At 33.8% G+C, this 13131-nt stretch overlaps 1 protein-coding gene across 3 annotated transcripts in view; it reads left to right on the top strand.

Moving 5' to 3' along the window:
• Positions 1 to 337: 337 nt before the first annotated feature.
• Positions 338 to 13131, top strand: part of LOC138705940 (polypeptide N-acetylgalactosaminyltransferase 35A-like) — a 33644-nt gene continuing 20850 nt past the window's right edge. The window contains exons 1-6 of one of the 3 annotated variants that reach the window (XM_069834747.1): positions 354 to 469; positions 4060 to 4135; positions 4674 to 5245; positions 6291 to 6457; positions 7170 to 7300; positions 12454 to 12698. In XM_069834747.1, the coding sequence (XP_069690848.1) occupies positions 4100 to 4135; positions 4674 to 5245; positions 6291 to 6457; positions 7170 to 7300; positions 12454 to 12698 (1151 nt within the window). In that variant the 5' untranslated portion in view covers positions 354 to 469; positions 4060 to 4099. Of the gene's footprint in view, positions 470 to 3981; positions 4136 to 4673; positions 5246 to 6290; positions 6458 to 7169; positions 7301 to 12453; positions 12699 to 13131 lie in introns of all 3 variants that reach the window. The other 2 variants (XM_069834746.1, XM_069834745.1) reach the window with 2 other exon arrangements.

Here is a 13131-nt window from a genome sequence, read left to right as displayed (position 1 = left end):
GCTCATATTGACTGACTGGGAGTTCATTGAGAGACTTTCCCAAAACCCACAATAAAATGTTTCATATAAAACAATTTTTATCTCGAAAAGGAAGCAAAAACGAGCAAAACTTTTATTAAACTTTTTTTTTAAATATCTCAAAGAATAATTACATACTTACGGTTCATTCTGTGTAACATCATTACAGTGCAATGCCAAGTCCGCATCTGTTGTTCAGTTTAGATTTGACGGACAACCGGACAAGTATGAGATAACCAAAAAGGTTCTTTTCCTTGTGATGCTGTTTTGAAGTTATCGCAAAGACACTCTGTCTATTGCGACACTGCTTAATGTAAAACTTTCTACTAGGGGAATGTACATCCTTGCCTTCGCCGGCGCCTGGCTGCTTTCCCACCACAGTTGGCAACAAAATATGTACCAAGAAAATGGAGTTCATATGATACAAGTGAATGTAATTGATAAAACGAAGGTAAGATACTAAATTATATTATTGTAAAGTAATCCCGAAGAGAAACGTAAAATTTTGCTACCATATACAAGTTTTAGAAGTTAATACAATCCATACAGTATGTAAAATTGTAAAATATTTCTGATTATTCATTTGTTTCATCATCCCATTGTCAGAGAGATAGTAATTTTGAAGAGTCCCGCGTAGACGCATATGTCGACATCTTTATACAATCGAAATGTTATCTCTTTGGAACTTAACCTATGTATGAAATATATTATTCCCTGTGATAAACAGATAATTGTTTACGATTTATCCACAAATTTTCATGAAACATGATATAAATAAATTATAGCATACAAGTTGGGCGAGGCACTTAGACTCCAAATGTCTTTATTTTAATTTTATTTTCTGTTCTGACACACCCACTATCGAAGTAATTTATTAAATCACAAATGAAAACTTCGATTTAATTACATTATATCTACAGTATTTATGTATGCATTTAACTTTCGATCTCTGATCGTAATATAATAAAGCCTGTCAAAAATGGAGATGGTATCCGTGTTCTGAAATTTATCCGAAAAATGAATGAATGTTCTTCACTCATGTGTAGTATAACCTTCACTGAACAGTTTATTTATTTCCCAACTAGGATTACCACCTTTTTATTTCCAGATTCCCGGACACAGTCCAGAGGTTTAAAGTTAATGATCATTTACAAATTATACTTCCCTTATAGCAATAGGCCTACATATTTCTTGTTTGAGTTTGTAGCTTTAATAAGCAGGTAGCAATACAATTCAGAACATTTTATTGACTTTACATTGTATTTCTGCTTTAACCACAGCAAACCTATTACGATTATCAGTCAAGATATTTTTCAATTATTGCAAACACTCGTTCTGTAAATGCTGTACTGACAGGTATATAATAAATTAATAACACACTATACTAAACTTAACAATTACAAAGAGATAGGCAAAGATTCAACTCCAACTTTGTAAATAAGAAGCTACATTTTGATTCACATACATTATGTCTTGAGATAACTTCAGGAAGGACAACCTTTACAAGGTAGTATTTTGAATAGAGAACATCCATGGCTACAAGATCGTACACTCGAAATTTATTTATGGCATCTTCAAGATCATTCCAGTTGATGATTTCTGTGAGACTGAAGTCTTTGAAATGATGAAATGGGATTTTCTCACTGAAATCGAAACACTTCTGCAAATAGGCTTATTCAATAGCATGCTCATAAATTTTGTTCAACTCTGTTTTCAGCTGCTGTTTTCTGTAAGTTTTTAAAGACACAAAGAAACCTTGTAGCCATAGAAACCATCATCCAATCTCTGCTGTGGTTCGCTTAATAAACTCTCCTTTATTCCATATAGGCCTACTTGTGGAGAAGAACATTCATTTTGCTCTAGTTGTAAAATTATTTTATCAAATATTCCTAACACATTGTGATAAAAATATAAGTATGCTTCTTAAGGAGTAGGAACATCATCTTCTGAACAATACTTGAAAGAAATTTTCAAATATTATTATATCTGAACTGCGACCGAACACGAGCGCTGCTCATTCGGTCTCAAATTTTGTTAATACTACTGTATCTCCTGTTTTATATTGTTTGTATTATTTTATTTCTATTTCTCTTGTTTGTTTGTAATTATATTCTTTATTCTGTATATTTAAATTTAAATAAATAAATATAACTGGATCACAATCTTCTTCTCCAGAACTTAAAAAGTATGACTTAATGGCTGGCCATTTCTCCGTCAGTCACATCACTGCTGGATATAGGCTAAAGGAAGTCACATAGTGGGTACATGATATAGAATATTTTGCCACGCCAGATCAGCAAATTTGTAAAACTCCATGAGAATATAGATATTTTTAGCAGAAATTGAAAATTCGTTGAAAACTTTAATAACCAAAGTCTCAATGTCCATTACATCAATACTTTTTCCAGCTTGTTTTGCTGTGTTGTGGATGATGGTAGTTGCAGCTTGTAGGGATTAAATTAAGAATATCTTCTTTTATGTTCTGAAAAACAAACTTATGTTTCCTGTAATTTACAGCCACAATGTCTGCTGTATATATGGAGTGACTTTATTAATATCTAAGGCATTGTTCTTTAAAACTTACCTAATACGTTCAGCAATTGCTTCTGAAGTTTCATTGCAGTCTTCATAAAAATCTAGTACTTTTGCATGAATACCTTCAAGTGTATAGTTCTGGATATAAACTGGAAATAATTTTGTATTTTTCCTATTTGAAGCATTAATAGAAATAGAGAAAAATCAGTCCCCAAGCTTTTCGTGAAAGATTTCAAGAGAGTGAGGTGCTAGAACATTACAAACGATAGCTTCACACTTAGTACGTCCAAAGAACAATTTGGTGGCAATATTTGAATCAGGAAAACATTTTCGAGCCAACTGCAGCCCACAGTCCTTCGAGAGATACCAATGGTGGTGTTGATTGTGATGGAAGACATTGGCGAACCACTTTATCTTCTTCACCAGTGTTTTTATTTACAAAAAAGGTTACTAACAACTTACTTTGAGCAGTGTATGTTTTTCACTGTTTTCATGAGCTTTCAAAGCCTTGGGTCCATCCCACTTTACAAGAAAACTATTTAGACAGAGTTTGCATTTAGCATACTCGCTTCTTGGAATCGTCATTTTCACATTTCCTTTTCAATTTTGAAAGCATTTCTTCTGCAGCACTGACTGATATAGTGCAGCAAATAAAAATGGTACAATACAAACTTTATTTAGCAATAACTTATATGTGGCGCAAACAAACAAAACTACCACCAGATTCTAGAGGAAAGCTTAACACATTGACACAAACAGACCGGTAATCTGTATACAGGATTGCCAAATCGACTATGTCTGCCAGCTGCCTGCTGCTGCCTCCAATGGTGTGTTAACTACTTTCAAATAAAAAATGATTGTGAAGGGGTATCATAGGATGAACATCACATGTGATAAAAGAAATCAGATTCCCAGACATGCCGGACGTGGGACAAGTTTCTGTATTCCCAGACTGTCTGGAGTAATCCCAGATAGGTGGTAACCCTATACCCATCATCTGCATACCATACATGGGAAGGCACAACATATCCAATACTTAATAAATTTAAAATCCATAATAAGAGCAAATAAAGTAATAAATCCCTATTTATACATTGTAGTGTAGGTAGAATGTAATAGTTTTTTTTAAACTAATGGTGGGTACTTGACTGTTCGTCATTCACCCATATGAAGCCAGTTGTGTGGGTAAATATACCAACAGATTGTTCGTCATTTACCCATATGAATCCAGTTGTGTGGGTAAATATACTGACAGATTATTCGTCTTTTACCCATATGAAGCCAGTTGTGTGGGTAAATATACCAACAGATTGTTCGTCATTTACCCATATGAATCCAGTTGTGTGGATAAATATACTGACAGATTATTCGTCATTTACCCATATGAAGCCAGTTGTGTAGACCAATTTACTTAAAGTCATTGCCCAGGGTGCACCATAAGAAGCTGGTCTACGCTGCACCTGCGATGAGATGAAATGATGATTGAGATTTGTTGGGATGCCACAGGAAAACTGGAGCTCTCGGGGAAAACTCCTCTGTTAGCTGGATGAGAGGCTCGCACAACACAAGTTATAAATCGGGGGTAAGTACACCGTGGTCAAACTTGGGTTTGCAGGATTATAAGTCTAGCGCTCTAGCCACCAAATCTTGGTGGCAGCTGGATGTAATAATAAATTGGTAGAGATTCGAGCAAAGAAGGTTTTTTTAATAATAGGCGTATTAGGGCAGGTCGTAGTTCGCATCCCTCGGCCTTGCCTAAGGGATATATCTGTCTTCGGGCAGATCACTCACCATCAGTAGGCGTACAATCGATGATAATCAGAATTAAAAGTATTTTTATTTTAGTTGCCTTTTCAGTTTGTCTTATATCAAGTTTTCACTGCACTTTTGAAGTGAGACAGTTAAATAAATCAGGTAAAAGACCATTTTAGTAAATAGGTGTACCCTATAATATTAAAAATATACCAGTAACTCAGAAGTTTTGTACACATTTCCTTCATTTCAAGTTACGATACCAACACAGTTTATTTCTCTGAAGTAGAACTTGGTTGCATAAAGGAATTAAAATAAAAAAATATTGATTTTTTTTTGGTGTATAATTTGAGTGATTGTATTTACAGATAGCTGGTGGTGGTGTGGGAATGGCTCTGGTGACTCGCTACAACTTTCTTCTGGGCGTCATATTTGCATCCGTCACTTGGGCTGTTAGCCTCTATCTCTACTCCATCATCACCCAGGAATCCACCACAAAGCTTGCCACCACCAGCAAAGCTCCATTCATCTTCGTCTCATCAGATGATAGTGAAAACTTCATTGAAGATAATCACAATCACCAGCGCATAATTGTTTCAGATGCTCTTGTCCTTAAATCACCTCCTGCCAGAAAACCCATTCTTAAAATTCACCCTATTGAAGGCAATGAGATTGACATTCCATCAGAGCCAAAGGCTGAAGGAAAGAGTGCTCACTCATACAAGAATGCTCGTTACTGGGGAGGGTACAAGAACAGTGATGCTCTCATTCAAAAACTGCAACCCAAGACTCTGAAACCTGAACTGAGTGAAGTGGGAATGGTAAAGACTGTTGAAGATCAGGCCTTGAGGAATGAAGGCTACAAAGTTCACGCTTTCAATGTTCTGGTGAGCCGTGAGCTCAGTTACCACAGAAATGTTCCAGACACACGCCACCACTTGTGAGTACTGAATGACTACGCTAAATTGATTGCATGAGTTATCCCAATCCCGAGACTTGTAGTGGATGTAATGGAGAGAAATATTATTTTAAATCATATTATAACAACTCCTTCTTATGTTTGCAATATTAGTAAGTTCCTTGCAAAGAAAGATGTCAAACTTAATAAAGTGTAATATCACTAAATTACTTTGAGGTCAAGATTATAGGTATTTCAGTATCTTTTGAAACAAGTTGAGTAAGTTCAGAATAACGCCCTAAATTATTTGATGATGTCACAAATATTAAAATTATTGGCCTGCTGGTAAGTTACATTGATTAATATCTGCGTATTAAGATGCATTCATTTTGATCATCAGAGTACTTTTCATATGATACTTCAAAAGAGATTCACATTAAGAAAGGAGATTCTGAAACTGTCTTATTATTTCAATTATAAGTAGGCATTTATGATTACCCGAACTTCAGATCTAATACTCAGTGATCCACCTCTGTAGAGTAATGGTTAGCATGTCTGACCGAGAAATGAGCAGGCCTGGGTTCAAATACTGCTTGGGACAAGTTCCCTGGTTGAGGATTTTTTCAGGTTTTTCCCTCAGTGCATTAAGAGCAAATGCTGCGTAACTTTCGGTGCTGGACCATAGACTCATTTTGGTGGCATTATCATCTTCATTTGACTCAGATAAACATTGCAATTGATAAAGTGTCGTAAAATAAATTAAAAAACACCCAGTGACTCTTATCTCTGGAAAGTTTTAAAAGATAAAATGTATAAAAATAATGCAAATATCCTGAAAGCACTGAAAACAGCACACAGGTAAACATTAATCTTGGTTAATTGGTGCTTGGCTCTCTGCATCGTTTTAGTCCAAGAAAGAAACGAACTACCTAGAATTATTCTGGAAATGTGACTATTAGATGCATTACAAATGCTGAATTTACTTTCCAGTATAAAATATGTATATAGGAATACAACATTGGTCCCACTTCAAGTTATAATTGTTCATATTCAAATGAAAACACACCAAATAAACCTTTCTTTACAGATGTAAGAAGCAGAAATATCCTGTTGAGCTACCAGCGGCCAGTATTGTGATCTGTTTCTACAACGAAGACTATAATACACTGCTGCGCACTGTTCACAGTGTTTTAGATCGAACACCAGAGAATCTTTTGCATGAAATCCTCTTGATAGATGACAACAGTGACATTAGTAAGAGAAAAACTGTTATATCAATATATAAATCCAGTAGCTGTCACCAGTAATCTTTTCAATTTTTGCCTATGGGCAAATGCTCCTGACTTTTGTTGATAAATTTATTGTCAAGCTATTCATTTGAAACTATTTGTACCTATAGGCCTAATTAAGTTCCATTGCCTTTATTTTTTGCCATTTTTCTCACATCATTTTGTTAGGCCTATGTTAAAATAACTTTGCAATTGTCATTTTGTTATATTTGTACGGTATATTTTGATACATTAGTTATGAAATACCTAACAGTAAATTATAGGCATGACATTCAGTAATAGTTGGCAGAAAGTTACAAACAGAATGTTTTGTTTCTGTGCTTGTTGCAATACTGGAATCCACTGTTATTCCAATACCTCTATAATGATTTCAGATTTGCATGAATTTATTAATAATGTTTCAGAGCTTTACTAACTTACCCTCTCCTATTTTTATTTTCAATGATACCTACTGAAAAACTGATGGTTGTTCAAACTGGAAGTACAAACATATTCTAAAAGTTGTTTGTGAATAAAATGCTTGCATTAAGATCACTTTAATTAGCTGTATTTCCTGTATGTAACAATTTAATATGCTCATTTTTTTTTTACATTTTTCTGGTTCATGAATTACAAGCTGTAATTAAATGTAGTGCATTATTGCCTACATGCTGTTTTATCTGTTTTCCATATCTTAGCTGGAATGCATGCAGCATTGGAGGCCTATATAACTTCTAACCTCACATCGAAAGTTACACTGCTTGCAACTGCTCGCAGAGAAGGACTTATTCGTGCTCGCATGTTCGGCGCCAAAAAGGCTAGTGGGCAGGTAAGTGGAACTGATAATGTATCTTCTTAAATTGAGTGCTGTGTTAAACAAAATGTAATATAAACAGTTTTCAGTTTTCAATAAAGAAGACTGTAGACATTTCCAACTAAGATGACCAACCTTTGGATACACAAATTCATATTGGAAATTATCTGCAAAAGAAGTTTGAAGAAATATAGGCAGAGACTTAATTTCTATGAAATAACATTGCGTGTTAAACTTAGGTGTCATTTCATTGTACTGTAAAAAATTTTAAATCGCAGAATTATTCATAAAATTCATGGACGTAATTTGATTGGTCTCCTATGCAACTCTTATTTCCGTAAGTAATTTATAAATCTTGGTCTTTTATAATCAGCATGTAGTATAGTTGGCATGCAGATTTGATAAACCATTTTGGAGATATACCATTTGAGTGTTAGGTTTAACAAAAATTCATAATTAGGAGTAGACTTTTAATGTTTCAGACGTACGTAAAAATGTCTGTCCTTAAAATAAGCATTTGTTTCCCATCTTTCACACTGTATGAAACTAAACTTAGGAAATACTGATAATTAAATAACGTAACTTCGAGTGTCGTCATCATACAGGTTTTAAATGTAAATACATCTTTCTGTGCCCAATTTTTTATAGATGTAGTTGAAGTTTTCTTATTCCATTCATTCTAAGTCACTGTCATCATAAACCTTCATGCCAATAACATCATGTCTTCTTTTTCTTCTTTCCAATTGAGACCCATTCTAACTATTGTTTGGTAATCCATGTAGATCCATCCTTTCCCCCATGTCCAAACCATGTAATTATTTATTTTTCACAAACTGTGTCATAGAATTTTTTAATTTACTCAATTCTCTGATCGTATCATTTGTAATTCTATTTAATTTAGATCACTATGCTGACCTTAAAAATCCATTTGTTTTGACTGTAATTTTGATTTTGCATTCATGTTTCATGTTTGTGAACCATAAGATATTAAACGTGTCACTTTTGATGTATAAATGTAGATTTCAGTGTCTTTTAATATTTGCTTATCCCACAAAATTCCGTTCAGCATTGCTATTGCAGATTGACTTTTAATTACTCTCTTTGTTATTTCAGAACCATTGTTTCTTTCCTTTGTAATTTCAACTCCCAAATATTTAATGTTACCCAAAATGTCAATACACCCTTTGGTATCTTCTAATAATTGATTTTGACCATTCTCATCAGTTCCTATAAATTCAACTTTACCAACATTTATTTGTAATCCCTATTTTTCATATTCATCAATTTTCTTGTCATATAGTTACTCTATGCTCTCATAGTCTTCGACCAGTAGTCTCTGCTCATCTGTGAATTGTAATGTGCATGTTATGTTGTAATTCATCATTACTCCCATATTACATCTCATTTTCCAATTTTGCAAAGCTTGCTGAACATAAATTAAATAATTGTAGGGGATAAACATATTATACTTTTTGTAAATGTTTCTTTAATTGTTATCCATTTGACAGTTTTCTTCTTATTTTAACTTTCGATATTGAATTTTTATACAATTCTTTTATAGCCCTTATGTATCATTATGCTGCATAATTATCCCCACAGTAAATATTTAATTTATTATTATTATTATTATTATTATTATTATTATTATTATTTATTATTGTTTTTTTCAAATTTCCGTATCAGAGTAGTTGTTCTTATCTTTTGACTCAGCTTGGACAAAATACAGACAATTTTTAGTCACTTGTTCTTTTCAAAAACGATTTCCAACTTTATTTTTACATTTTCACAATTGGAATTGTTCTGCTTTGTCAAGAAAATCTGTTTATTCATAGAATCACTTCCGTGTACTGTACCTTTCAAAGCAGGAGTAATTTTCAGCATGAAAAGCAGAATAGAACCTTAGTGTCATTCCACACATGTCACTTGGCAATGCTTGTTAGTAGTGCTGCCTAGTGGCTCAAACATGCCACTGCTTAGAAAGGATGATTAGCTTCATTATTTTGTTGCTTTGTATGAGCACTGCCATTGCTTTTTCAGTGGATGCTTGCAACACTCTTGGCCTGCTGGTGATTAGGGTTGGCCACTGACCACTTGATTGTGCTTTTCATTTGCATACCTCCATTTAAACCTGATTTACTAATGGTGGCAATGCTGACAAGCGCTACTGAATGGCACTGTGTGAAGCAGCGTTCATATAATATCAAATAGTTGCGAATGTTTGGATAATTTACACAAGGCCAGTGTTCCTTACAAATTTCCTGACAATATCAAAGGTGAAGTGGGGAAAGTGTTGCTTCTAGAAATATACTCAGTCTACTGTGTTTGTAAAGTCTGAGAAAAAGGCAGAAATAAGCTGTACCGTGTTTTAGACACTATACAACTCATATATTTAGACCTGAATATCCGTAAACATGTACTAAAATATAATATGCGAACCTAGGGGTTTGCTGGAGAGGACTTGCAAGGGCCCACACGAGCCCTTTGTAAAATATTAATTTATATTTGTTCCGAGCCCTTTGTTCAAATGGCTCGTGAAGAAAAATCAATAAAACTACGTTTTTATAATTTAACTATTTCCTACTCTGCATTCTGCTAAAGCAATAAATTGAAAATGTAGAAACTTAGTGGCTTTTGCACTGCTTGTTGGAGATTTTCTATAATCATGATTTCCGAGGTGACTTAGTAGGAAAGAACAATGCCCTTTGTCACTGACTATAACCAAAGTAAAAAAAAAAAAAAATAGCTAATCCTATTACTATGAGCAGCAAAGAAACTGAAAGAGGCTGTAGTGTAAAGGCCCATTCACAATGAAAATTAAACATAAACATAACGTAAGCATAAAACCTTGTGTCCATGTTATTTAATGAAAGCATTCACAATGAATTACATAAGCATAAACTTAATCTTAATCATAAGACGTTAACATGAAAGTTTGCAAACTCCAAACTTTCATGCTTATGTTTATGCGATTTGGAAACAGTACACAAGCGGAAAGCGTGTTTTCACTTTTTGTTTAACATCTCATGGACTTTGCCTGCAGGCAATATTTTGATCTATTGGCCGTGATGATAGCTAGGCGCGCAACATGGAATCATATGACGAAAAGTTGATTATTTTACATCTCCGTTTCTTTGATTTCAAGTATTGAAAGCCATATACTGATGCCATTGTAGTTATTAGAAACAAATTGAATAGCTACATCGTCAGTCATTGTGCAATTCTCCATTTTTATGTAATAGATTCTGTAGTTTTGTTGATTCGGTATGTTTGTTTCCACACACGTGTTATGTTTACGTTATGTTTAATTTTCATTGTGAATGGGCCTTGGCTACTTAAGTTTGTGGCATATGTTTATGTGCTTATGTTAATGTTTACGTTATGTTTAATTTTCATTGTGAATGAGCCTTAATTAATGATATTGCCACTTGTGAAGTAAGTAATCTTAAGGCCCATTCACAATGAAAATTAAACATAAACATAACGTAAGCATAAAACCTTGTGTCCATGTTATTTAATGAAAGCATTCACAATGAATTACATAAGCATAAACTTAATCTTAATCATAAGACGTTAACATGAAAGTTTGCAAACTCCAAACTTTCATGCTTATGTTTATGCGATTTGGAAACAGTACACAAGTGGAAAGCGTGTTTTCACTTTTTGTTTAACATCTCATGGGCTTTGCCTACAGGCAATATTTTGATCTATTGGCCTTGATGATAGCTAGGCGCGTAACATGGAATCATATGACGAAAAGTTGATTATTTTACATCTCCGTTTCTTTGATTTCAAGTATTGAAAGCCATATACTGATGCCATTGTAGTTATTAGAAACATAAATTGAATAGCTACATCGTCAATCATTTTGCAATTCTCCATTTTTATGTAATAGATTCTGTAGTTTTGTTGATTCGGTATGTTTGTTTCCACACACGTGTTATGTTTACGTTATGTTTAATTTTCATTGTGAATGGGCCTTTACTTGTCCAGGTTAATGACTATTAAAATTATCGGCAAACCTATGAAAGGATAGGACATGGTCCTGTTTGTGCTATTCTGGTTGAGAAATCATTGCCTAGCTACTACTCGAGTGTGTCCTGCAGTTGAGCTGAACCCATCGATGAAAGAAATGACAGTTTTGAACTTACTCTATTTTAAAAGTAAAAAGTTGTTATTATTACATTATTATTATTATTATTATTGTTATTATTATTATTACTGTATTATTATTGTAAAGTAAACATTGTTTCCCCCTTCCCCTGCTCCATATATCTGCTGGCCTCCCAACTCTTATTTTTTTTGCGAGCCCTTTTTTAAATTATTGCCAGCACATCATCCTTTTCAAAAACCAGATGTGAATTCATGAAAAGGAAAGACTTTTGCGTAAAATCCACTTCTTGCGCATAAAGTACATCATGAGAGATCAGAGAGTGTAGTGTGTGTTTAAATAAAGTGAGATGTATTTATAGGTGAGTTTGCATTTCTGACAAGTAATATTTTATATGGTTCTTTGCTTGTTTGTCTGCCTGTTTGTCTGTATATAAATAATTTAAAAAAATCATTTGATCATCTGTATCATATTTGATTTTACATTAGCAGCTTTTTTTCAAACATTTCACTTTTCAAAATCGTGTGTAATTCTTAAATGTGATAAAGACAGCTAGGATGACACACAATTCATTATTAGGATAAATACAGTATCAGAACAGATTTTTAAATACAACGTGGAAGTTACTGTCACAGAAGCAAATTAAGCTTTTAGCATTAAAACTTAACTACAGATTAAAATTTAATAGTAAGTGAATTTTTATATGTATGTATTGGTTTTATCTGCATGATAGGTCACATAAATATTGAAGAATGTCACATATAATAGATTTATTTTGTATCAAATCTTGAAAGAACACAGTTAATAAGAGTATACCGGTAGGCCTATATTTAAAAATCACAATAAGGATTGGGGGCGAAGGCTAATTGGGATTTCCCAGTATCTGATCAGGTCAAAAACCCTGATAGAACTGATATTTAACCCTTGTGGTGAATTTTGGTGAAATCCAAAGGGCCTAATTAGCCAAATCTACTCTACTCACCTCCATTCTGGGGTCCCTTATTGTTATATAAAACATCTGTTTTGCTTATAGTAACCAATATATCATGCTTTGTTGCAGGTATTAGTATTCCTAGACAGCCATGTTGAAGTGAATCGTGACTGGCTGCAGCCATTGCTAGCAAGAATTGCAGAATCTTGGTCTACAGTTGCTGTACCCATCATTGACATTATTAACTCAGATACGTTTGACTACAGTGCATCACCCCTAGTGAGGGGTGGATTCAACTGGGGCCTTCATTTTAAATGGGAGAATCTTCCGACTGGCACATTAGCCATTGAAGAGGACTTTGTAAGACCAATCAGGTCTGCTAAAACACTGTTATTATGTAAGAGGAGTACTGTGTGTTATGCTTTCGTGCATCTACATCACCTATCTTCCCTCCTCATTTAGTATTCGTAATAAACATGTGCTTGCACTGCCTCTAAATAATAATAATAATAATAATAATAATAATAATAATAATAATAATAATAATAATAATAATAATTCATCCTTTCTGATTTAGGTCTTATTGCCTGTAATGTTCCATCATTTATTCAGTTGTCTCAAACTTCTCATACTTTTAGGCCAGTAGTGCAGGAGTTTTTTGGGCATCCTGCCATTATCCATCCTCTTTATTTGGTGTATTCAGTTGAATCTGTAGTCCTGAATAAGTTCCAAAATTTTTTCCACATGTGCTAATCCTTTCAAGATGCTGAAGTTCCTTTCATGATCCAAAAGTGAATACCAGTTGTT

Source organism: Periplaneta americana, chromosome 9 (assembly GCF_040183065.1).
Source record: "Periplaneta americana isolate PAMFEO1 chromosome 9, P.americana_PAMFEO1_priV1, whole genome shotgun sequence".
Lineage (NCBI taxonomy): Eukaryota > Metazoa > Arthropoda > Insecta > Blattodea > Blattidae > Periplaneta > Periplaneta americana.
The sequence above is the reverse complement of the archived record's forward strand: the minus strand, read 5'-3'. Positions and strand labels throughout refer to the sequence as shown.